The following is a 27,808-nucleotide window of genomic DNA, read 5'->3' as shown; positions in this document are numbered from 1 at the left end:
CATTCTTAACAATGGTTATAGAGGAATCTGCAGCTAAAAAGATCAGGACTCAAATTGAAAATAATTAGGTTGAGAGTTTAATAAAATGTTATTGAGGCAGAGTAGATGGGGGTTCCTCTGTAGTAGCTTTGAGTGTTGAGACTGTGATGACTAGGAAGAGATCTCAGAAGAAACAAGCCTCTTCAGTCACCAACATTTGGCCTAAAAAAAAAGGAGATACAACTTTTTTAAGGCTATGTTGTTGATAAAACTTATAATTTTCTAGATAATTTATTATTCTTCATTGGTTCTAATCCCAGCCTCTTTTTTTTTTTTTAAGATTTTATTTATTTATTCATGAGAGACAGAGAGAGAGAGAGAGAGTCAGAGACAGGCATAGGCAGAGGGAGAAGCAGGGTCCATGCAGTAGCCTGATGCGGAACTCGATCCCAGGACTCCAGGATCATGCCCTGGGCCAAGGCAGGCGATAAACCGCTGAGCCACCCAGGGATTCCCTTGTCCCAGCCTCTTATAGATAATCACTAGATTTTAGCTTTCTCGTGTCAGTATCATTTTATTCTCCATTATTTATTTTCAAAGTTTTTTTCACTTTGAATTTGACTCCATATTTCTTCCTCAACCAGTATTAACTGAAAAAACAGAATCTCCTAGAATCTGATCATTACTAGAAGAGGCTTTATCATCTAATGTTTTTGTATAATGGAGATGGGAGTTGGTGATGAGTACAAACCAAACCTCACTTTATTTTTAATACGTAGTTTATTATCCAGGAACCAAGGTTAAATTAAAGGAGAACATTTTAAGTCACCGTGTAGAAAATCTTGCTAATAGTTTAAGCTGATAAAATGGAGTGATTTATTAAGTGATATACCCTCTGTTCCTAAAAAGGGCTAATGTGATCATTATTAAATTCAAGGATATTATAGAGGATATTCCTGCATTGAATGAGACATAATTATACTAATGGTCTTTAAGACCATTTTTAGCTTTATATAACTCTGTGTTGCTATATTACAGTAATAGAACTATTCAGTTTCTTGTCTACTGTTATGGCTTCCCAAATTGACCCATTTCTCCTCTTGATCATATTTAAAATGAAATGTTTTCTGGATCTGTTTTTTCTTTCCTTTCCTTCCTTAAATTAGAAACTGATTACCTCAAGAAAAAAGATGTGAAATATTTCTGGTATTTCAGAAACCTAATGAAAGTCATTGATGGAGTTATACAAGTTAAGGGAATAACAGAATTGCTTAACTTGGTGTTAGAATAACTCCTTTCTGATATGCTGTCATATATATGTCTTCTTTTTTATTATTTATTTTTAGAATAAGTTTTTTAAATTTTATTAAGTTCAGTTAATTAACATATAATGTATTCCTGGTTTCAAAGGCAGAGATAAGTGATTCATCAATCATATAATACCTAATGCTCATTGTATCATGTGCCACCCAGTTACCCTGCCCCCCGACCTCTCTCCCTTCCAGCAATCCTGTTTATTTCCTGTGATTAAGAGTCTCTTGTGGTTTGTCCCCGTCTCCAATTTCATCTTGTTTTATTTTTTACTCTCTTCCCTATGATCCTGTTTTGTTTACTAAATTCCGCATAAGAGTGAGATCATATGGGATCCCTGGGTGGCGCAGCGGTTTGGCACCTGCCTTTGGCCCAGGGTGCGATCCTGGAGACCCAGGATTGAGTCCCACGTCGGGCTCCTGGTGCATGGAGCCTGCTTCTCCCTCTGCCTGTGTCTCTGCCTCTCTCTCTCTCTCTCTCTCTCTCTGTGTGACTTTCATTAAAAAAAAAAAAAGAGTGAGATCATATGATAATTGCCTTTCTCTGATTGACTAATTTCACTTAGCATAATGTCCTCTAGTTCCATCCACATCATTGTAAATGGCAAGGTCTCAAATTTTTGATGGCTGAGTAGTATTCCAGTGTGTGTGTGTGTGTGTGTGTGTGTGTGTGTGTGTGCGCGCGCGCGCGCGCGCACACCACATCTTCTTTATCCATTCATCTGTTGATGGCTGTTTCTGTTATTTGGCTATTATGGACATTTCTGCTATAAACATTGGGGTGTATGTGCTCCTTTGGATCACACTATACTTATCACTTTGGGGTTAATACCAAATAGTGCAATTGCTGGGTCAGCTTTATTTTTAACATTTTGAGGAACCGCCACAATGTTTTCCAGAGTTGGCTACACCGGCTTGCAGTCCCACCCCCACCAACAGTGTAAGAGGGTTCCCATTTCTTTGCACCTTGCCAACATCTGTTGTTTCCTGACTTACTAATTTTTAGCCATTCTTGAGCATTTTTTCATGTGTCTAAAGCTCTTTATAGATTCTGGATACTAGCCCTTTATCTGATGTATCATTCGCAAATATCTTCTTCTGTTCTGTAGATTGCCTTTTGGTTTTGTTAGCTATTTCCTTTGTTGTACAAAAGTTTTTTATCTTGATGAAGTCCCAATAGTTCATTTTTGCTTTTGTTTCCCTTGCCTTTGGAGATGTATCTAGCAAGAATTTGTGGCTGCTGAGGTCAAAGAGGTTGCTGCCTGTGTTTTTCTCTAGGATTTTGATGGATTCCTGTCTTTCTTTTAGGTCTCATCCATTTTGAGTCTATTTTTGTGTATGGTGTGAGAAATAGTCCAGTTTCATCTTCTACATGCGGCTGTCCAATTTTCCCAACACCATTTATTAAAGAGACTTTTTTTTTTCCAATGGATACTTTTTCCTGCTTTGTCAAAGATTAGTTGACCGTAGAGTTGAGGGTCCATTTCTGGGCTCTCTATTCTGTTCCATTGATCGATGTGTCTGTTTTTGTGCCAGTACCATACTATCTTGATGATTATAGCTTTGTCATAGAATTTAAAGTTGGAATTGCGATGCCACCAGTTTTGGTTTTCCTTTTCAACAATCCTTCGGCTATTTGGGGTCTTTTCTTCTTCCATACAAATTTTAGGATTTTTTGTTCCAACTCTGTGAAGATAGCCCATGATATTTTGATAGGGATTGCATGGAATATATAGATAGCTCTAGGTAGCTTAGACATTTGAACAATATTTATTCTTCCGATCCATGAGCATGGAATGTTTTTTCATTTCTTTTTGTCTTCCTCAATTTCTTTCATGAGTGTTCCATAGTTTTTGAGTACAGATCTTTTGTCTCTTTGGTTTTGGGTACAATTGTAAATGGGATTGACTCCTTAATTTCTCTTCTGTCTCATTGTTAGTGTATAGAAGTGCAACTTATTTCTGTGCATTGATTTTTATATCCTGCCAATTTGCCAAATTTTTATATGAGTTCTAGCAATTTTGTGGTGGAGTCTTTTGGGTTTTCTGTATACTGCATCATGTCATCTGCAAAGAGTGAGGGTTTGACTTCTTGTCGATTCAGATGCCTTTTATTTCTTTTTGTTGTCCTACAGAATATTTGTGACTACATATTTTCTTTTTACTTTCTTTGTAGGTTTGGACGAATGTGTGTGTATCACGAGACGTTTATATTGTTAATATTCAGAAAAACTATTCTAAAATATTTTTTGTATATTTTTTGTTTGGAGTTGGATTTGCCTAAAATATTTTGAAATAATATTTTGAAATAATAAATTTCAATAGACAGCTTTTAGGACATTTAGTATAGAGTGCTATTTTACTTGTTATAATATTGATAGAATATGGAACCAAAGTTTCCTTAAAGATACTGACTCTGGCTTTAAGTGGCCAAAAAAAATATTTAGCAGATTTTGCCTGGAGTTTTAGGACTATTAAATACTGGCATCAATATTTGACAGTTTTGTCTCTTATTTGCATGTTTTTCATGCTTTTCCTTGCCATAAATACCTAATCCTTTGTTTTCCTTCTTTCTCTGTTGTGTGTTGCTGTGTATTGATTTTGATGCAGTCAGTTCTGCAGAATTATGGGGTAGATTGTTTAAGGAATTTTTTGTTCATCTTCTCTTACATTTTAAAATAAAAATAAAAATAAATTTATATGCATAAAAATAAAAATAAAAAATTTATATGCATTATCATTAGTAGAAAAATTGTGAAAGGTAAAGTTGACATATGACAACTCATTGACATTGTAGAATTTCAGAGCTAACCAAGGTATTAGTGATCATTAATCCAATCTAATCTGTTTGGTAAAAGGAGGTTAAGCAGTCTGTCCATTTTCATTTTTGTTGCTTGAATTTGGAAAAGTTTTATACAGGATGATTTTTTTTTAAGCTTTATCAGTTTTAGGGAAAGATTTCCCTTTAATCCTCCATATTTTAATAGATATTTAGTCTATAATAATATTACCAATAATGAAAAGAATGTATTGTGTAATTTCTACAGTATAAACAGCATTCCAGCAACAATTCTCCCTTTCCTTTAAACTGAAAACAAAGAGAAATGATTGCCTCAGATTAAGTTTGTCAACAGTGATCCATTTGTATAAACTGTCAATCAAAAATGTTGAAAATAAATTTCTAATCCCATATCAATTATGAAATTGTAGCTGTTCAGTCATATATTTCCTTGGGGAAGGGAAGGGATCCTAAAATCTTATAAGCAGTTTCTTTTACATTATGTTAGAAATCTTTACCAAGCCTGATATAGTTAAAGGACTTCTCATAATTATCATATTTATTTATTGTATTTTAATTGGAGATCTCTTTGGCAAAGTCACTTAGGTAAGGATATACTGAATTGAGTATCTGGTGGCATCTTTCATTCTTCAGTAGTGAACAATAGCAATTCTAAGGTCATATTGAATGCACATAAACAAGACTGTGACAAACATTGAATATGGGTTCCCAGTTTTTTTCTATTCAGGAGATTTGTCGAGATCCCTGGGTGGCTCAAAGGTTTAGCGCCTGCCTTTAGCCCAGGGCACGATCCTGGGGCCCTGGGATCGAGTCCCGCGTCGGGCTCCTGGCACAGAGCCTGCTTTTCCCTCTGCCTGTGTCTCTGCCTCTCTCTCTCTCTATGTGCGTCATGAATAAATAAATAAATAAATCTTTTTTTTTTTTTTAAAGGAGATTTGTCTGAAAGTTTCTTGGAAGCTATAATTTAACTATTACTGAGACTTAATATCTCATCATCAATTTCAGTGTACGATATCGAAATATCAAAATCTGTTCCTATGTTCACAGTTTTGTTCCCTTTTCTTCAGATTTTATGTTTATCTTATGTTATTAGAAATTTCATTTCTCAAGTTTGTAGAAAATGAACAATATATTATTCAGTTTTAAATATTATAAAGAATTGTGTCATAGTAATTTATAACTATTGTGGAACCTCTTTATCATTATATTATTGGAGAAATTCCTGTAATATTTTAGAATTAAAAGAGGTGTTAGCTTACTTGTCTAAGATGGGAAATAAAGAAAATTCTTTCCTATATGATTTTCTTTTGTGTCATGTTGTGATGATAGATCTCTTCTTGCAATCCATTTAGCAAGGTCTTAAAAAAATTCTTTAAAAAATTCATGTGTTCCTGAAATGTCTCTTCTAAAAGTTTTATTTTCTTCTTCCCATTAAACTAGTTATATCTTTATGTGAAAAATGTACTTGGATTATGTCTGAGGGCATAGCTGCCAAGGCCTAAACTTCCCCAAGTAAGAGTCAGTATTTCTAGAAATATGATGTTTTCTTATATATTATGATAATATAATATATTAGTGTTTTATAACCCCACTTCCCTACCTTCAAAGTGTTGAAGATATTTTAAGTTAATTGTCCTACAGAAAATCTTAGTTACCTCAGTTTAGGCAAAGATTTCTTAGGGCATGAAAGCATGAACCATAAAGGTAAAAATTTAAAAATCAGACTATCAAAAGTAAAACTTGTGCTCTTCAAAGACACTGTTAAGAAAATGAAAAGCCACTATTTGGGAGAAAATATTTATTAAACATATATTAGATAGATAACTCCCATTCAGAACATTTAAAATTGACAATATTAAAATGCTGGCAGAGATGCCAGGCACTCTGTACATTGCTGGTGGAAATGCAAGATGTTATAAGCTACTTTGAAAATAGCTTCACAGTTTCTTACCAGTTTAAACATATACTTATGTCCAGCAATCCACGAATAATAAGAAATATTTCTGCATGAAATTCTGCATATGAATGTTTATAGCAGCAGTGTTCATAAGTCCCAAAAACTGAACCAAATGTCCCTAGACTAGAGAATGGATAAACAAATTGTGTTGTACCCTTACTATAGCACCAAAAGAAACAAACTACTGAGACATGGATATTGACCATGTTCTTTCATTTAACTAAATAAAAGAAGTCAGGTATAAAAGACTACATACAATATGATTCCATTTATTTGTCATTTTGAAATAAAGTTATAGGAACAGAAAGTAGATCAGAGTTTGTGGGTAGAACAGGGGTTTAATTGCAAAAGAGCATAAAGAAACTTTTTGGGATGATGAAAATATTCCAGATCTTCACTGTGGTTGTGTCAAACTCATAGAACTAAAAAGCATGAATTTTACTCTGTTAATGATATTGCAATAAATCTGATCTGAGCAAAAAAGTAATAATTCTCCTACAGTTAGATAAAGAAGGTAGGCAATGTATCTAAAATCATGATATTCTTAAAAATTTCAAAGGAACAAGTATCCCTGGCTTATAATATATAAAAACGAGAAATAGTCCCTTGAAGTACAAGAGTAAAAAGAGTACAGTACGTAAATTTAAATAATGATAAAATAATAATTGGTAATGATATCCAAGAGGGTCTAATAGTAGTACATTTTTTTATATTTTTAATACTTTTTGAAGAATATAATTTTAACTTAAGTTTAGAAAGTTGAACTCATTAAGCTTCTACTCAATTTAAATTTTATAAAGGAAAACAAGCCTCTGTCCTGTAATTGTAAGATATTAACCATAATGTTTTTTAATCCTTGATATACTTCAGGTGTTTTTATTTTTATCTTAGATTATCTGCGTCAAAGTTATGGGCTATCTATGGACTTCAATTCGCCAAATGATTATAATAAATTGGTGCTTTCACTGTTATCTGGACTCCCAAATGAAGTGGACTTTGCTATTAATGTATGCACTCTTCTATCGAATGAAAGCAAGCACGTCATGCAACTTGAAAAAGACCCTAAAATCATCACTTTATTACTTGCTAATGCTGGGGTGTTTGATGACAGTAAGTTTTAAACTGAACCTATTGTGTGATCATTCTATAAAGGTGTTAGGGATTTTTAAAAAAAGATTTTTAAGAAGAAAAATTCCTTTTATTGGTATAATAGCATTCTTTATTTGCTTTTATTATATTAATGTGTTATTTAAGACAATGAATGTTTGGGTTTTTTTAAAACCTTACATATTTTTGAATAGTAATGATCTCACTAGAACTTTGGAAATAAAAATCTTGGATTTTTCTTACAGTAGTTATATGGGTTTCTTGATGTTAGAAGATTGTTTGATAAAATATCCTGATAGAGAAAATTAGGGCCTGGAAGAAATTGTTTTTTTTTTTTTTTTTCTAGTGTGTGATTATAATTTTTAATTAAACAGTTTAAGTAAATGCATTTAAAAATTTGCTACCTAAATAAGAGTTTTCAAATATATCATGTCCATTTTACTTGTAGTATTTGCCAAGAAGATTTTTATATAAGTCAAATTCTTTATTTTCTGTGACATTCTCTCATTAAATCTAGGTTACTAAGACTAAATTGCTCATTTCTCTCATTGTAGTTTAAAAGGGATTTAGAAAATATGTTTTGAGAACATGTAGAAAATATATTAGCTGAATGTTATTGATATACAGTTTTTTCTTGCTAATAATCATCCCTCCTTCTATTCCAATGCCATTGTAACTTCTTTATTCCAGAAGTATATATTATTAAAGGATAAGGCATGGGGGTAATTCCTAGACTACATGAATCAAAAGCAAATTCTAAGTGTACATAGTCACAAGGAAAGAGGTATTTAATTTTTATCCCCTGGGGAAAAGATTCAGCAGTTCAAGACAAAACTACCATAATGTCTTCCCAACAATTCAGATATATTGGGGGGAGGAAAGATAAGGTAATGACATATTGAAATTATTTTGTCATATAGAAACTGTATAGCACAGTAGAGACAGTTTGAGAGAAAATTTCTTATATTTTATAGATTTATGACCATTGTTTTTATCTTTAAATAGCAACATGTTTGCAAATGAGTTCATTTTTCTGCAATTTGATTTGGGTCAAGTAGTATACTTTTCAAACATAATTTTATTTGGGACTGTCTAAGTAGGATTCCTTAGAATTTGACAGGTACTTCGGTTGTATGAAGACAATTTTGAAATGTTTAAACAAAAGTGAAATTAGTTTCTCACCCTGCCTGAAAGTCTCATTGGTTACATGAGGGAGGAACAAAGTACTTTACTTCTCAGTTTATATCATAACTTTGGAGATCTAAATTTGGTAGATTTGTCTCACCTTCATGTTCTGTGGTTCCTAATGTTTTGATCTTTTAAGAACATCTTTTAGCATTTAATACAGAATAAAGTTAAAATTTTTCACATTTAGAAACCTTAAAATGAAGTTTTTAGAAAAATAATTCTCAAACCAGAACAATTTTAGTAGTCCTTGAATAAGGATTATATATGTGTGTGTGTGTATATATATATGTATATACATGCTACTATATATATGTGTGTGTATATACATATATGTGTTTATGTGTGTGTATATATGTATATATATATATGGTAAAAGTTTTCTTAGCAAATTTTGCTCTAAGGCATGACATTCTTCAGACCTAGTTGATCTTTCTGCATTTTTTAGTCACTTCTATTTATCTAAAAACCTAAATCATTATTCATTGTAGCAATCTAAAACTAATAATCTAGCAAATGATATTTAAGGAATATTACTATCATTCCAGTAGTCAGAAGTTTAAGAGTTCCAGAGTTCCAGAGTACATAGGGATTTTATGAAGACACTATACTTAAAACCGTGATTTGCATTAGGAAAATAAATACTTTGACTTTGAGGATTATCAATATATTTGATTTGGTTAGGCTTTTGAGAGGTTTTGATTTATTTCTTAGAGTATAGAATTTTAATAAGAGATAAAAGTAGATGACACTTCCTTTAGAAAGTGTGGAATGTTTATATTTTTTGTGTGTATGAAGAAGTATAATAAAAATTCTATTTAACAAAAAAATTTTATTTTTCCATTTTATATTTCCATCCAGTATTCTTTTCCCAGTGAAGTTTTTCTTTATAAGGTTTTTTTCAGGACAAACAAATCCTTGTTTCTCTTTAGTGGTATGTGGGCTTCATTTTTCTAATTAAGCTGCTACTTATATGTAAGTGTGATATTTTATGAAATTCTTCTTTAGGACATAATAGTTTATTAAAAACTTTCACATCTATTTTATCATTTCCTCATGACCCTCTTATCAGTATTAAAATTCATTGATAAACTTAATTTATGTTAACATTTACTCCTCACTCTTTTTAGTGTGTTTTTCAATGAAAATTCTTATTCTAACCTAAATACTTCGTAAACTTTATCATACTTAATATTAAGGAAATATTAGGTCTGTACCTAAAGGCATAATAAGATTATAAAGATTCAGTGAACCTACAACTGAAAATATATCCATTTGTTAGGTTAATCACAACACATCCATTAAGGAGGCTTACTTTTGTTTTTTAAAGAATTCTTTTCACAAAACTAGTTTTTCTATTAACAATTACCACTGTATAGTTTTCTGAAAGAAGTAGCTTTCATTACAGAATTAATATCATAGTTGATGAAAGCACTTCCCTAATTTTTAAAGGCAGATGGTTGGTTATGTATCACAGTTTAAGACATTTGTATCGTACTACTTTATTGTCTGGTCCCATAAACTGACAGTACCAGCCGGCAGCATAAAGGAGAAAAAATGATGTAACATGTACTTATATGCCTTAATCTTTGTTGTAGGGGGTTGGGGGAGTAGGGTATTATTAAGGTTTTGAATTGAATGATTTGATTTTTCTTCTAAAACAAATGTAAAGAAGCTATAGGCCTGAGTATGTTTCTTAAGGGAGGTTTCATTTGTGGGAATTATTTCCAAACAATGCCTTGCACTAATTATTTGAAATATGTATTAGGCAATTATTTTTGAAATTAACATGAAGATTTAAGATTTTAAAAATCTGGCAACCTGATAGCATTAGCATTAGTTTGACTTTTTGATATTTTTCTTATCTGCAAATGAAACCTAATGTAGAGTAACTTTTAAAGAACTCTTCATTTCCTTTCTTGGTTGTATAAATATTATAAAGATAAGTTCTATAGTTTTATAGAAAGACAAGTTTCTTTGAATTCTGTAATTTAAAAAGCTGTCTCAGAAGAGGTTATCATGACTGTATCATGTACTATGAAATAGTTTTTAACAAAGAAGATACTTAAGTGTTTTTTTACTGTTTTTTTCCACATGCATCTATTAAGGAATTAAGTAAAAGAATAATTTCATTTTACTGAATATATTATTTATTCTTTTAGCTTTAGGATCCTTTTCTACTGTATTTGGTGAAGAATGGAAAGAGAAGACTGATAGAGATTTTGTTAAGGTAACTTATAAAATATTAAACCATTGAATTACATATTGCCAAGGGCCAAGGATCAATGATTGCTCATCTTATACATGCTACTTATACTTTAATCTTTAGTATAATACATAAAGATACCTATTTAAGAGTTGCGACTGAGTAAAAAAATATTTTAAAATACCTAACAGATGAAATTCTGTTTTCATTATACATTGATTTCTGAAAATAATAAATCTGTAACAAAAGCAATAAATCTGAGAATACCTAGATTCTGAGCAGTATTCTAGCTAATTTTCTTAGGTTTGTTATCAGTTCACTTAATCACTCTTTAGTTGTGTCTAATATTTCACTTGATTCATTTGTTAAATTTTATTTGTGTTTTACTTTTATTTATTTTTTAACATGACATCAAGATTTTATTGTCTTCAAAACAAAATATGAAATTTAGAACTGGATCGCTTGGTCCTTTCTCTTCTTATTTCCTCCCAGCTCAAAATACTTGCATCTCTTAATAGCCAGCATTCTCTTCTCTTAGATCTGCAGTTGGGCTCAACACATTCAAGCCTCAGCACAATCTTCTTTGTAGTTTTAGCCTTTTTCTGGAAGATCGGCTTAGTCTGCCCACCATAGCCACTCTGCTTCCTGTCATAATGCCGCTTTCCCTGGGCATAAAGAGAATCTTTGCCTTTCTTGTACTGTGTCACTTTGTGGGGTTGGTGCTTACCACATTTCTTGCAGAAAGTCCGGCGGATTTTAGAACATTCACCATCTTTGCGAGAGCGCTATCGGCACGGAAAGAAGCTGTGTTTTACTTTTAATTTCTAGGCCTTCTCTTTGTATTTTTTCAAATTTACCATTTTGATCTTTTATGCTTTTAATAATTCAAAGAAGATATATTTTAAATATACTTTATTAATATGAAAATTTTGTATAAATATATAATATAGAAATGTAAATATGTATAAATATATAAAATATAAGTCAAAAATTAAATGTGTGTGGACAAAAACACATACACATCTGACAATTCTGATATGTAAGCCTCTTGCAAGTCTAATTGTAGTCACTCTGACTCATGGATTATTCCTTTGTGTTTTATAATGTTGATTTATAAATTTTAGCAAACTCCTCTGTGGGATTTTTTTTTTTTTTAAGATTTTATTTTTACTTATTTGAGATGGAGAGAGAGTACAGGAACAAAGGGTTCAGGGGTGGAGGGGGAGGGAGAAGCAGACTACCCACTGAGCAGGGAGCCTGATGCAGGGCTTATCCCAGGATGCTGAGATCATGACCTAAGCCAAAGGCAGACACTTAACTGACTGAGCCACCCAGGTACCCCTCTGTGGGATTTTTTTATAGATTGGATGCTCATTTCTTCACTTCTTGTTTGCATTTGCCAGTCACCTAAAAAGAAATAGTGGTCAGAATGACTTTATATTAATTTTGTTATTAGAGATTCTCTGATGATTTTAAGAATAAAACCAAACCCATGGGGTTGTGGATCAGGCTAATGATGAAATATTTTAGAGATTGTTTTTCACTCAAACTCAAGTAGTCAACCCCTTTAGCTCCCTTTATTTGAGGATATTAGACCTTCCAATTTCTCACCATGATGTGGACTTGCATATTAATTCCCCACTTCACAAGTACACCCAAAATCCTATATTCTGTCCTCATCCCCACCTATTAAAAGCCAAGCCTCTTGGTTGTAGTTAGGCAAATAATTTCCTTAACTCTAGAAAAGTGGTGATTAAAGAATAAGATGCATGTATTGTATATTACACAATCACAGTGGGGATTGGGGGTTGTCAGTATAATCACTAATCACTTGAAATCTAGAAGACACAAATATGTTGAAGATGACTAGATCACCTCTTGCATGTTTTCATTAATTTCTGCTCTTTATATATTTCTTATATGCTATATTCTTTGGATTTAATATATTGCACTATTTTTAATCTCTTGGGCTGGTGCTTAGATTTGATTTTTGTTTTTTATTTTTTCGATACGTGCATTTTAATACATATATTTAAAGCCATGAAATTCTTTCTAAGCACATTTAATTTTATTCTCCCAGTTCTGCTTTTCATGTTTTCATTAAAACTCCACTTAAATTATCTCATAATTTCCATTATGAAATCCTTTTGATACATGGATTATTTTCAAAGAAAGTTTCTTTTTTTGTTTTTGTTTTTTTATTTTTTAATTCATGGATTATTTTCAAAGCAAGTTTCTTTTTTTGTTCTTGTTTTTTTTTTTAATTCCAGTTAATGTGTAGTGCAGTATTAATTTCCATACAAAAATCTTTGCTAATCACAGCAAGTGTGCTCCTTAATCTCCATTACCTATTTCACCCATACACCCACACACCTTCCCTCTGGTAACCATCAGTTTGTTCCCTATAGTTAAGAGTCTGTTTCTTGATTTGCTTCTCTCTCTCTTTTTTCCCCTTTTGCTTATTTGTTTTCTTTCTTAAATTCACATATGAGTGAAATCATATGATATTCATCTTTCTCTGTCTTACTAGCTCTATCCAGGTCATTACAAATGGCAAGATTCCATTCATTTTTTGGTTGAATAATATTTTATATGTATATAATCTACACATATAGAGATGTGGATATAAATATAGATAGATATATACACCACTCTTCTTTATCCATTCATCAGTTGATGTACACTTGGGCTGTTTCCATAATTTGGCTATTGTGGATCATGCTGTTATAAATAAACATCAGAGTGCATGTATTCCTTTGAATGAATATTTTTGTATTCTTTGGGTAAATACCTGGTAGTTAGGATTGCTGGATCCTAGGGTAGTTCTATTTTTAATGTTTTGAGGAACCTCCAGAGTTTTCCAAAGTGACTATACCAGTTTGAATACCCACCAGCAATGCAAGAGGGTTCCCCTTTTGCTACATCCTTACCAACACCTGTTCTTCTTCTGTTGATTTTAGCCATTCTGACAGGTGTGAGGTGATATTTCTTGTAGTTTTGATTTGTATTCTCTGATGATGAGTGATGTTGAGCATTTTTTCATGTCACTTTTGGCCATCTGTATGTCTTCTTTGGAAAAATGTCTGTTCATATCTTCTGCCCACTTTTAATTAGATTATTTATTTTGGGGTATTGAGTTTTATAATTTCTTTATATATTTTGGATTTTATCAGATGTGTCATTTGCAAATATTTTCCCCTGAAAGGAAGTTTCTTAATATCCAAAAAACATGCAAACTTTTTCCAGTTTTCTTTTTCTTACTAATATCTAACTGAATTTCACTATGCAGAAATAATAAACTCTGTATAATCTTAAACTTTTGAAATATTTTCACTTTTATCTATTTCATAGCCTAGCACTGATGAGATTTTATAAACACTTTGTATTTGAAGATGAAATATATTTCGAAGTTGTTGGGTGTAAATTTCTGTGTGTCAGGACAACATGGTTAATCATGGTATTCATATTTACATGTCAGTACTGGCTTTTTTGTCCATTTTTTCCTTCATTTATGGAAAGAGGTATGTTAACACCCAGTGTGATTGTGGAGATGAGTTTTCATATAGTTCTGTTTATATTTCAATACTGATATGTATTGTACATTATAGATGTTAAACCTTTCTGGTCAGTTGAACATGTAAGTATCCTTTTTACCTTTAAGTCTACTTTTTTGTTGATGTTTTTATATCAACATAATACCATCTTCCATTTGTTTTTGGTTTATATGGCTCCTATTTTGCTTTGAACCTTTCTTATCCTTGTATTTTAAATGTTTTTTGTGCCTATTTTTAATTAACAACATATGTTTGGGCTTTTTATTCCATTGTGAAAAACTTTGTTTTAATAAATTAGTGCATTTAGTTGGGCTCCCTCCCCAGCAGGGAGCTTGCTTCTCCCTATCCTCCTTACTCATGCTCTCTCTTTCTCAAAATTAAAAAAAAAAAAAAAAAAAACCTTAAAAAAATAGTGCATTTATTAAATTTTGATATAATTGTGTTTAAATGTGCAGTGCCTTGAATTGGTTTCTATATGTCTTTACCTTTTTGGTTTTGTTTTCTTCCCTTCCTCCTTTCTTACCTTTTTTTAAAAAATTGATTTAACTGATTATTGTTTATTCTGCCTAATATTAGTTTGATATTTATACACTTTTTCTGTTCTCTTAGTGGTTACACTAGAGATTATAATTTTAACTTTTACTAATTTAGCAAATTCGTACTTTCACCACTTTTTAGATAATGCAGGGACATTAGAACAACTCTCATCTCCATTTACTCACTTTTGATTTGTATTTACTGTACTTGTTACGCATTACTTTGCTCTTTTTCAGACTTCTTAAAACAGAATCTTAGAACATTGGTTTTAAACTTTCCTTCTTGTTTAATGTCAGTATATAAAGCTATAAATTCCTTCTATACACTGCTTGAGTTGTATCCCACAAATTTTCTAATGTTGAGTTTTCATTATCATTTCAAGGAATTTTCAAGGAATTTTCTCATGTCTCATGATTTGTTCTCTGATTTATGGCTAATATAGAAGTATGCCATTTAATTTTTTTTTCAAAGTAGCTTTTACTATTAGTACTATTGTTGATTCATTTTTTAATCACACCATTGTTGTCCAAGAACATAATCTATATGTTATTTATTTATTTATTTATTTATTTATTTATTTATTTATTTAGTGTGCATACATGAAGAGGGCTGGGAACAGGGAGCAGAGGGAGAGAATTTTTAAGCAGCCTCCCACAGACTGCAGACCTTACATGGGACTCAGTCCCATGATCTCTAGATCATGACTTTAGCAAGAGCCACCCTGGCACCCCAGATAAGATCCTTTAAACTTATAAAGACTTGTTTTATGGCTTATCATATGGTCTTAGTGAATGTTTCATGCACACTCGAAAACAATGTATTCTCTACTCTTGTTGTATGAAGGTTTATTAATAACAAGTTAAAGTATTCGACAGTGTTCAAGATTTTTGTATCATTATGCTTTTCTGTATAATTACTCTATAATTTCCTGAGAGGCAAGTGTTAAAATCATCAACAGTATTAAGGTTTATATCTTCTTTTAGTTCTGTCAGTGTTTGTGTATTTTGAACCTGTGTTGCCTATATACTTAAGATTATTACATTTTCTTGATAACTTTTATTTATCATTACATAATATTCCTCTGACCTCTAGTAATATGCCATCTCCTGAAGTCTCTTCACTGGTGTAATTTATCTACAACAGCTTTCTTTCTCTCTTTTTTTCTTCCTTCCTTTCCTTATTTAAGATTTTATTTGAGAGAGAGAGAGAGAACAAGCAGGGCAGAGGGAGAGGGAGAAGCAAGACTCCCCGCTGAGCAGGGAGCCCAACCTGGGACTTGATCCTGGGATCATGACCTGAGCTGAAGGCAGATGCTTAACTGACTGAGCCACCCAGGTGTTTCTACAGCAGCTTTCTTATGATTAATATTTTTATGGTATATCTTTTTCTTCCTTATACATTTCGTCTGTTTTTTGTTGTTGTTTTTTGGGTTTTTTTAAAGATTTATTTATTTGAGAGAGAGAGAAAGAGCAGGAGAGGAAGAAAGAATCCCAAGCAGATTCCTTGATGCAGGGCTTGATTTCATGACCCTGAGACGGCAACCTGACCTAGAAACAAGAGTCAGATCCCTAACTGACTAGGCCCTTTTCATCTGTAGTTTTACATACAGTTTCTTAAAGATAGCTTATAGTTGGATCTTGCCTCCTCCTTTCCTGTAATTTGCTTTTTGTGCAATTTCTTCCTTCTCCTCAGTGTATTCAGGCCAATTATACTTCATGAAATTATTGATGTGGTTGAATTTTGGTTCTTGGCTTTTATTTTCCTGAAAATTATATTTTGCCTTTATGTTTGAAAGGTATTTTTGCTGGATATAAAATTGTGCTTGTAAACTATCATCTGAGCAGTTTTAAGGTAAAGTTTCATTGGCATCTCATTTGCATTTTTCCTGACAAGTCAGTTTTAATCTTATTGTCTTGTGTGATCTTTTTTCTCTGACTGCTTTCAAAGTGCTCTCAATCATTGATTTTTATTTTGGTCGGGATGTGTTTTGTTGATGTTTTCTTCATGTTTCTTGCTTGGGACTTAGTTAGATCTTTTGTATTTTTCATGAAATTTGGAATATTTTGGCAATTATTCAGATTTTTTCTTTCTTCTCCTATTTTTCTGAGACTATGTTTATCCAAATGTTAGACCATATATTGTCCCACAGGCTACAAAAGTTCTGTTCATTGTTTTTAGACCTTTTTTCTGTGTACCTCATGGATAGTTTCTATTGTTTTCATTTTCTCTTATCCTGTTAAGCGCTTCTAGTCATATTTTTAAATTTTAGGTACTATGTTTTTCAGCTCTAGCAATTCTATTTGATTCTCTCCCATATCTTCCCATTTTTCTCCTAATTATGCTTATACTTTCTTTTAAATCTTTGCCCATATTTAATAAAAAAATAAAAATTGTATTAAAAATGTTTTTAAAGCTTTGGTAATTCCATCTTGAGTCTGTTTTTGTTGAAACTATTTTTGTCTTAGTTATGGGTCATGTTTCCTACTTTCTTTGTACATGAAGTAATTTTTCTATTAGATATGCATATTGGGAATGTGACATTATTGAGTGTTTGGATTTTGGTGACTTTTAAGAATGTAGAACTTTTTTCTGGCGTGTTTTTAATTGACATATGGATTGTGACGTATCTTTTAGAAGATTGTTTTAAAGCTTTGCTGTGATTCAGATAGATTAGCCATTTTTTTCTTTCTTTTCATTTCTTTTTTTTTTTTTTTTTTGAGATAGATTAGCCTTTAGCACCAGTTTATTCCTACACCTAAGGTATGGCTTTGTTTGGATTTCTCCTGAATTAGCAGGGTATTTAATGAATTTTCTCTATTTTGTGAGTTGTTCAGTTATAGCTCTTCATTAGTTTTCTCCATTTTTTGCTTGGTGTTTTGGATTTTAGCCATAATATGTGTAGTTTTAGTACTCAGCAATCAGTTCAAAGCATTCTTGTGCAGATTAGTTGAGTTCTTTTTCTTCATGACTCCTCTTTCTAGCAAATTTGCTCTCAAATTCTAGTTCTGTTGTCCTTGCTGAACTCTGATCAGCTTCCTCAGCTTAGAAATTGCTATGATCTCTTGGATTTATTGTCCCTGTGCTGTATAGAGTGTCCTATAAAACTATAAGGAAGTGATTGAACTCACTTCATTTGTTTTCCATATTCCAGCAATTAAAGTTTTGCATTGCTATGTTGTCCAATCTCTGAAAACAGTTGTTTTATACATATTGGTTTTGATAGGAAGATGACTGCTGAAGTACCAGTTACTCCATTATGGCCTGAGAAAAAAAGTCTTCCAGGCTTTTTTTTCTTAGATTTTAATTTTATGCATATTTTTACCTCATAAGACATTGTTTTTAGTATTTTATTCATTTATTATTTATTTTGATTTAAACCACATCTACCTTTTCATGTATTTTTCCTTAGTGCTGTTTTGTAGATGAGTTGTCTCAGTTTTCCTTTGCCAGTTTTCATTTTTAAAGGGCAGTTTCACTGTTTAAAGATTTTAGTTTAGGAGATATATTCTTCCATCACTTAGAAAATGTCCCATTGTCTTATGGTTTCTATTATTCTATTTTATTTTTTTAGAAAGTCTGCTATCAGTTTAGTTGTTGTCCTTTTTAATATTATCTGTTCTTTTTCTGCCTTTGCATTCTAGTTGGGGTTCTTTTTTGTCTTTGCTTTTCAGGAATTTTATTATTTTATTTTGATGTTCTTACACATCTTTATCTTTCTTCATTGTTTGGAGTGCTTCTTCAATCTCTAGGTTAACATCTTTGAACCTTTTAAAAAAATTCTTTGCCCAATCTCTTTGAATACTTTTTCTGGCCATTCTCATATTTATGTCCAGTAATTAAATATATAGCACATAATGATGTCTGTATGGATTTTTTTTAAGTACAAATTTAGGGACCTCTGTGTGGCTCGTTCAGTTAAGTGTCAAACTCTTGATTTCAGCTCAGGTCATTATCTTAGAGTTGTGAGAAGGAGCCACATGTAAGGCTCCATGCTGGGCTTGGAGTCTGCTTAAGGTTCTCTCTCTCCCTGTCTGCCCCTTCCCCTTTTACTCTTCCCTTGTCTTTAAAAAAAAAGAAAAAAATCTCTCCCTCTTGCCCTCCCCACCCCCCTTTCTCTCCCTCTTTAAAAATAAATAAGTATATAATGGAAATTTTTTAGTGTATTTGACTATTTTTAAAGTAATAGAATAGTTGTTTCAAATATCAGACTTTAGTATAATAATTTCTTAATTACAGTTTTGGAAAGACATTGTTGATGACAATGAAGTACGTGACCTCATTTCTGACAGAAACAAGTCTCATGGTAAGGCAATAAGAACAATTTAAATAACTTTGAAATATCTACAATAATAAATGAATTATCAATTTAAATAAAATATGTGTTTTCTGTTATAGAAGGTACATCAGGAGAATGGATTTGGGAATCTTTATTTCATCCACCTCGAAAGCTGGGCATTAATGATATTGAAGGACAACGGGTACTTCAGATTGCAGTGATTTTGCGAAATCTTTCCTTTGAGGAGGGCAATGTTAAGCTCTTGGCAGCTAATCGTACCTGTCTTCGTTTCCTGTTACTTTCTGCACATAGTCATTTTATTTCTCTAAGGCAATTAGGCCTTGACACATTAGGAAATATTGCAGCTGAGGTAAGTATGTGATAGTAACTTAAGACAGTTTTGATAGTTAGCAATGATATTTACTTTAAAATTTTAGTATGTAGCATTATTATATTTGCTATACTTACAGGATATGAAATGTAGGCTTACATACAATTTTGCCTAAAGTGGTATAGTTTGACATGCTTTTTTGGAAGAAATATTTGAAGTGATGCTCTAGATTTAGTGATGGCTATTCCCACAGTAATTACCATTTTTAAAACATAGGCAACACTGTTCTATTAATTTTTATTAAATTTGAAGTATACAACACTGAAGAGGGCTACCTCAACAATAGTGTCTTTTCTTTTTTCCAGCTTCTATTGGACCCTGTCGATTTTAAAACTACTCATCTGATGTTTCATACTGTTACAAAATGCCTAATGTCAAGGGATAGATTTTTAAAGATGAGGGGTAAGTGCTTACTTAATTTTCTGTGTATAACATGCACAGATTTCTTATCTGTTAAAAAATAAATTCATGTTTGTGTACATATACTTTTCAGGCATGGAAATTTTGGGAAATCTTTGCAAAGCAGAAGATAATGGTGTTTTGATTTGTGAATATGTCGATCAAGACTCATATAGAGAGATCATTTGTCATCTCACTTTACCTGATGTGCTGCTTGTGATCTCAACACTTGAGGTGCTATATATGCTCACAGAAATGGGAGATGTTGCTTGCACAAAAATTGCAAAAGTAGAAAAGAGCATAGGTAAGACTAAACCAAAGAAATCTTTCTTCCTTTATTGAAGATAAAAGTATTTAATGGGGTGCTGTACTAAATTACAATTGATATTTGGGGTTTACTGTTTATTTTGAGGAGTCCTTACGCATTCAGACACACTTGTTTGTGTTATTCTTCCTTCGTGTTTTAGATTAGCAAGAAGCTCTGTCATTTAGAGACCAGGGTATATGTGGCTATCAATAATTCCTATTCCTTTCTGTATTTCTGTTATTACTTATCAAATTCAACCAAACAACCCCAATAAGACTGCTATCACTCTGAGGAGCAGGTCTTTCTGTTTCAAATGGTCAGCTGCTACTATTAAGAAACTGAAGCTGAGTGAAAAAGTTTCCTTGTGTTTGTAGAAGTTGCTGGTAATGGTACTATTCTTAAATTACTACCTCTTTAGTGGCTTATCAGTTTTAAACACAATTGTGAAAGTAGGTCATGTTAACATTTACTCATTTATTAAAATGATTTCTGTCTTTGATATAAATACTAAACCCAGAGTTAATAGAGATTTGGCTTGAAATTATTCTTGAGAAATTAAGATGTCACTTTCCATATCAATGGTTCCTAAATCTAACTACACATCAGAATCAGTTGGGAAACTTTTCAAAAATAAAGATACCTAATCCCGATCCCAGAGCTACTAAATCAGTCTTCAGAGATTGAGCCTAAAAATCTTTTTTTTTAAAGATTTACAGATAATTCTGATGTACAGTGATTCATAGACTGGCATTTGAGAAGCAGCTATTGTGTATGGCATGTGTTTTTCAGTGATGTCATTGTTTGATAATATCATTAATAACTATTGGTTTTTAATTTATTTTAGATATGTTAGTGTGTTTGGTTTCTATGGATATTCAAATGTTTGGCCCTGACGCACTAGCTGCAGTAAAACTCGTCGAACATCCAAGTTCCAGTCATCAAGTTTTATCTGAAATTAGGCCACAAGCTGTAGAGCAAGTCCAAACCCAGACCCATGTAGCATCTGCCCCAGGTTAGTGTTTTTACATAATGTTTTCAGTATGGTTATGGGTGTATAAGACGTGAATATACAGTACAGGGAGCTGATATTACATAATGGAATAGGCTAAAACAGAACTTAAGTGTGAGCTTCAATTTCTTAGATTCTAGGAGCAGTAGGACCAAAGTGAGCACAAAGGAAGAATAGCATAATAGATTTTTTTTAAAAAGACATTTAGAAGAATGTGAGGGATTAGATATTTACAGTTGTGAGAACAATATGAAGTACCCCAGTGGACTTCTTATTTGTGATTTTGTCATTGGAAGTTGGTATGCCAAGAGTAAGTTAATCATACATAACCTTATAATTCTCCCAGCTGGTATCCAAGTACATAAATATAATACCTCCTAATACCTGAACCAAATCCATAGAATCAGAGCTTTGAATCAGACACACGTGCATGTGTACACACATGACACATTTATAAGCATGTGTACCTGCACTTGTGCACCTTTCTTAGGGTCTCTTGGATAATTCTATTTAACTCAAATGTCTTTAATTACAAATCATAGCTGTCTAATAATGAGCATTCTCTTCAGTCCTTGGACTTCTTTTTCCTGGCTTGTTTTGAATTGTCCTTTTTATATTTTAGCACTGTCCACCTTTTTGGGAGTGCTTTCTCTGCCTTCATTTGTCTTAACAAAACAATCCGTCTTTCACCTCATCTGCTTTCCACCTCCCACCATTCCCAAAATATTTCTCTTCCCTTGTGTTAATGGAGGATACTCTTTTTCTCAGTTGATCTTATTACTTCTCACTTTGCAATTAATATGGAAGCCAGGTAGCATGAATTCTTCAACTTGTTACCCCTTCACTTACAAACTTATTAGCATCTGAACTCATTTTCCTTCAACTTCCCCTTGTCTTCAGAGATGTCAGCTTCTGAATCTGTGCTCTGAATATCAGTCTCATTCCTGTATCTTAAACCTCTTTTTCTTTACCTGCTTTTTCCTTTCAGCCTAAAATACATTTAGATCATCAACTTCTCCCACTACCTTTAATTCAAAAATTTCATTTTTTATCTTTAATTACCACATCCATTTAATCACCAAATCTTGTTGAGTCTTTCTTCCTAAATACCTTGGCTTCTTCAATTGCCAGTGCAGTAATGCCCCAGTTCAGACTTCCATCACATCTCTCAGCTATTTGTTCTCCTCTCATTTAGTCATGGTACCAGTCTCTCCTCTACTCTAACTCATAGTATCACAATTATATACTACTCTATTCACACAAAAAGTATGTAATATATATATCACATATTTTATGGATTTCCACTATGTCCTTCTAAAGTTTATAGTAGAGTTAGTTGTATCATATGTGCATTTAACTTACTTGGTGTCACCTAATAGAATTGGATAAATAATAAAGCAGAAAAAGAATAGATAATTTTGACTACTAACCTACTCAGTAACTTTCACCTGCAGGCAATAGATGTTAAATAGCCAGTCCATTTTGGGGAATCAGCAGTCAAATTAGTAATGTTTTCTCAACCTTGACAAATGAAACAGTTCTTTTTGCCAGTTAACTGGGTCATGGAGGTATATTCCTATCCTCAAAGAAGAAATTGCAGATTAAATTAACTGAGAGCCAGAGAGAAACTTGTTCAGCAAAGCGAGGGACTAATTTGTCAGTGATACACTAAAATATAATGGGCCATTTGAAGAATATTTAAGGGTAATTTTGATGAAAGCTACTGATTTTTGCCTTATCACTGACCATCCCCCCAACTAAGATTTGGTCCTCATTTGGCAAATGGATGAAATTAAATGTTGAGAATCTGTGACTTGTTCATATATATAGTAATTCGTTGGTAGATATGGGAATAAGCCTCTAAAGACCTAAAATTCACTTTTGAACTGGTGAGCATTTTATTACTTGCTCATCATGAATGATAACTTCTAATTGCTTGATTAGTTATCATTTATAGTTTGACCTCCCACCCTCCCCATTATCTGTTTAATACTACTTACCTTTGGAATGGTCCTCTTCAAAGGTTTTGCTCACTTCCCCTCATTACTATCTATGAAAACTTATATAATCTTTCACCCACTTTTAGTTTGACATCCAAATTTTTTCATTATAATTTAAATAGTAATAAATAATTCTTTTGTGTATATTAAATTAACATTTTAAAATAAAAAATACTTTCTGTATCCAGTGGAATATTGATATTTGCCATCATCCATTTTAAAAGTACATAAACCCTTAATAGCAGAAATTTTATTGTAGCCTCTTTCTCTTTGAACTCATATCCACCACTCTATCAATAATAGCAGCTATTAATGTAGGTATTTTAATTTAACTTTCTCAAAAAAGTTTCTTTTTTTAAAAAGTTAATTTAACTTTTTCTATTTCCTGTTACTCTGTAAAGTTTTAAGTTTTTAAAATTTTATCATTATAAGTTTTAGAATTAAACAGTACATAAAACAACAGTACATGACAAAGTAGTAATTGGAAGTTCATCTCTTTTAATGAGATAGTTCTCTGGAAAATGTTACTCTAGTATTCCCAGAATGAGTATTTTTTTATTTCTAGAGTGAAACTGGGTTCAACATTAATACTATCTCCATTTTTCCTTTTTATAGATTTAATTTGAAAATCTAGTTCACATCAATAAATAGCTAAGGGTAGAACTTAAATTCTTTGAGCTTCAGAATTATCCAAAATTATTAAAACTATATTTAATGATCTTCTGGCAACTTGAGTTCTTTGATTTTATTGAAATAAGAGAATTTGTTGCCTAGTCATTATATTTATTTTTAAATTTTATTGGAAATATGTGAAAAAGATATGAACAAGATATGGCTATAAAATATACTTGCTGACTCTTGCTTAGGTGCACCTTGTTTAACCTGATATAGTCAAGAAGTATTAGCACAGTGGTTCTCAAGCTTTAGGGTGCATCACAATTGGCTGGTGGGTTTAATTTATTTATTCATGATAGACACAGAGAGAGAGACAGAGACACAGGCAGAGGGAGAAGCAGGCTCCATGCAGGGAGCCTGATGCGGGACTCGATCCCGAGTCTCCAAGATCACACCCTGGGCTGAAGACAGGTGCTCAAACCGCTGAGCCACCCAGGCTGCCCTACACACTGATTTCTAGGCTCCATACCCTGAATTTCTGAATCAGGTGGACTAGAGAATTTTAATTTCTAAAAATTTCTCATGAGATGCTGATACTGCAGGTCAGGGGACTCTACTTTGAGGACCACTGGGTTAGGAAAATTGAAATATTGTTCAAGATAGTTTTTGTTTTGTTTTTTTTTTTAATTTTTTTTTTTTTTATTATTTATTTATGATAGTCATACAGAGAGAGAGAGAGAGAGGCAGAGACATAGGCAGAGGGAGAAGCAGGCTCCATGCACCGGGAGCCCAATGTGGGATTCAGTCCCGGGTCTCCAGGATTGCGCCCTGGGCCAAAGGCAGGCGCCAAACCGCTGCGCCACCCAGGGATCCCTCAAGATAGTTTTTTGATAAGGTGCTTTTATCACGTGCTTTGAGTACTTTTTTTTGTCAAAACCTTAGACGTGCAGATTTATCCCAGTTATAGAAAATGTCTGACACATAATCTAACTGATAAGGTTAGTATTTATTATCAAAAGTATCAGGCAGCCTGGGTGGCTCAGCGGTTTAGCGCTGCCTTCAGCCCAGGGTGTGATCCTGGAGACCTGGGATCAAGTCCCACGTCAGGCTCCCTGCATGGAGCCTGCTTCTCCCTCTGCCTGTGTCTCTGCCTCTCTCTCTCTCTCTCTCTGTGTTGTCTCTCATGAATAAATAAATAAAATCTTAAAAAAAAAAAAAAGTATCTTGCTTAATTGGCCTCAGTTTCCATCACTTAGAAGTCCAATTTTATTTTTGTTTCCAAGAAAGTATAGTTAAATAGGTGTTCCCATGACACTTTCCTTACTTCAAAATTCTAAGATAATTTAGCCATAAGTTTATCATCTGAAATAAAATGCCACCACTTTCAGTATTTCTTTAAAAAATTCTCTGTGCTTTACTTCTACAAGATTCTGCCTCAAAAATAATGCCCTTTTTGACAGTAGTTGAAGGATAGAGGAGGGAAGGACATTAAAGAAAATTTGTCATCACTCTAGATCTGAATTTATAAAACACCAAATGGCCAGAATACTCAATATGTCATGCCAAACATTGCTCTTAACTATAATATATAAAACATTCATAAAATGTAGACAGGAAGCCCTACCATAATACCTTGGTTAAAAGAAGCTTTGTGAATTCTAATGATTCTAATTCTCCATTTGGTTTTTACATCATTTATCATCATCATCACATCATAGGTGACAATTATATAGTGCTAACTATGTGCCAAGCATTGTTTTAAGTGACTTATATATAAACTTCTCTAATCCTAATAACTATCTATGAGGTCAGTGTACTATTACTTTTCCCCTTTTTATAAACAGAGGTTAAGTAACTTGCCCATGGTTACACAGCTAGTTAAGTGCTGAAACTCTAGAGCCAGCCACAGAGCCATGCCTTTAACCATAACCTGCATTACTATAAAGGATGGATGAAAGTTAAGACTTTCTGTTCCAAAAATGGGAGAAGAGCAGTTTTAGGAAGGAATATATATAAAAGTTGAGTATCTGGAGAATGATTTCTTTTAAAGATTTTTATTTATTTACTTTAAGGGAGATAGGGAAAGAGATAGAGAAGGGACAGAGGCAGAATGAGAGAGAATCTCAAGCAGACTCCCTACTGAGTATGGAGCCTGTATGAGGGCTCAATCCCATAATCCTGAGATCATGAGCTGAGTTGAAATCAAGAGTCAACTGTTCAACTGGCTGAGCCACCAAGGTGCCCCTGGAAATTGATTCCTTTTAAAATATAAGTCCCTTTGTATCATTTGGAATGTCTTCAGGTATCATTCTGAGCGAATGCTTCTCAGTTTATAGCCACTTTTATAGTAATTCTATGGTTCCAGTTTATATTCTTAATTTAATTGTGGCTGCTTTATTCTTTATGCATTATTTTTAAAACTTATAATTTAAACATAATTTCTTATATTTTACTCAATTGGTTATTAATTGATTCATGAGAATCCAGTCTAAGTAGGGTATATGCTCTAGTAATGTAATTGGTAAAGAAAAAGGAGGAAGATTTCCACATAGGTTCAGGCCCTGCTCGGATATCTTCTGTAATGGTGTCATCAAGTTAGGAAAAGATAAGCTGTGGTTGCACCAGGAAAATAATTTTGGTTGTAATTATTTTGTTCTATTAAGAAATAGCATGTCATAGTATGGTACCTGAAATTTGACAGACCTGGATTCAAATCCAATACCCCTAATAGGTTTTCCAGCTACATACAGCTGTGCCATTTCCATCATGTGTTTCTTTGTAAACTTAATCTCTGAGCTTAATTTTTTTCATTAGCAAAATGGGGATAATTAAATTTATGCCTATAAATAAGATTAAAACAAACAGTATTTTATAAATGTAAGTGGCTTGATACAGAGTAAATGTTCAGTAAGTGGCTGCTTATTAGCTCTTATCCCAATGAAAGCTTGGGGGCTTCATCAAACAAAAGTCAAGATTGCTTTCGATCATTCACAGATTTGACTGTGCTGTAGAGCTGCTTTGATTATTAATTAGAAATTTAGAAATACATTTGTTCTGTTTGAGGGTTCCGAGTTTCGCTAAAATGTTATCTGAAAAATAGTGGGTACATTTTATAAGTTTAAAAACTATAAAATAATGCTGAAGCAGTATAATTTTTCATTTTATAAATATGTAAGATTCATATTTATAAATTACAATATGACTAAGTTAATATAATCACATTTTTCATGTTTTCATTAGTTCCTTTATATACAGCAGAAAACATTTTTCTACAGATCTGTTCAACTTGTTAGAAAATAATAGATGATTTAGTTTATTCATTGGAGTTGAATTGTTTTAAAAGATATCATGAGTAAAATCTCAGAAATTGGTATTGTCTTAAGATAATAGCTAGTACATTTTTTACCCAGCCATCTTCCCTCTCTTAGGACAAAAGGTATACTTCAAAACTATTATTACAACTGATTTTTTCCCCCAGAATAATAATAATATAAAAATCCTTTCTTGAATATAGGACTTTAAATTAGTTCAGACTTTTTGTTCACCTTTTTCCAAAAGCGTCATATATGCTGCTTGCAGAGTTAGTCTTCTAAATTCAGAAGTGAAGTGATTATTTCTGATACTCTCTGCTTCTATAACTATACTGCTTCTTATTTACTGGTATGTTCAGCTGTGTGACCTTGGGCTAGTTATTTTAATCACTTTGAGTCTGTTTCCTTATGTGTACCCATCTCACAGGAGAATTAAAATAATATATGTATTTAACTCAGTGTCTGACCCATGGGAAAAACAGAGTTTATATTAGCTATATAATCCATATTATTGTTATTATTTGAATGATTGTAAAGTTAAAAAAGGAGTTTATATAAAGCATCTAAGACACTGCCTGGTATGATATGTGCTCCATTATAATAAGTTTCTTTCTCAAATTTGTATATTTTCATTATGTTTATACCCTTTTAAAAAGATACTCGTTGTGAATATTGTTTCAGTATCCATGAACTAAACATGGCATATAGTGACTAAGTTTTTACAAATGATGTAGCTAATGTATTTTTTTCTTTAGCTTCCAGAGCAGTTGTAGCACAGCATGTTGCTCCACCTCCAGGAATAGTGGAAATAGATAGTGAGAAGTTTGCTTGTCAGTGGTAAGTGGTTTATTTCTATTAAGGCTTTA

The 27,808-nt window shown here is 32.5% G+C and overlaps 1 protein-coding gene, 1 long non-coding RNA gene and 1 pseudogene across 3 annotated transcripts in view; 1 reads left to right on the top strand and 2 right to left on the bottom strand.

Annotated features, from left to right (window-relative positions):
* Positions 1-27,808, top strand: part of ARID2 (AT-rich interaction domain 2) — a 168,772-nt gene that overhangs the window by 85,434 nt on the left and 55,530 nt on the right. For both annotated transcript variants that reach the window (XM_072798230.1, XM_072798229.1), the window contains exons 5-12: positions 6,937-7,155; positions 10,500-10,567; positions 18,871-18,937; positions 19,030-19,280; positions 19,607-19,703; positions 19,795-20,004; positions 20,852-21,019; positions 27,698-27,779. In XM_072798230.1, the coding sequence (XP_072654331.1) occupies positions 6,937-7,155; positions 10,500-10,567; positions 18,871-18,937; positions 19,030-19,280; positions 19,607-19,703; positions 19,795-20,004; positions 20,852-21,019; positions 27,698-27,779 (1,162 nt within the window). The remainder of the gene's footprint in view (positions 1-6,936; positions 7,156-10,499; positions 10,568-18,870; positions 18,938-19,029; positions 19,281-19,606; positions 19,704-19,794; positions 20,005-20,851; positions 21,020-27,697; positions 27,780-27,808) is intronic.
* Positions 55-24,299, bottom strand: LOC140617224 (uncharacterized). Its single transcript, XR_012017439.1, has 2 exons — positions 22,447-24,299; positions 55-201 (listed from the first exon to the last, which is right to left on the bottom strand). It is a non-coding gene; the product is annotated as an uncharacterized lncRNA (long non-coding RNA).
* On the bottom strand, positions 10,991-12,223 carry LOC140616909 (large ribosomal subunit protein eL42-like; annotated as a pseudogene).

Source organism: Canis lupus, chromosome 25 (assembly GCF_048164855.1).
Source record: "Canis lupus baileyi chromosome 25, mCanLup2.hap1, whole genome shotgun sequence".
NCBI classification, from domain to species: Eukaryota; Metazoa; Chordata; class Mammalia; order Carnivora; family Canidae; genus Canis; species Canis lupus.
This window is presented reverse-complemented; position numbering and strand designations above follow the sequence as displayed.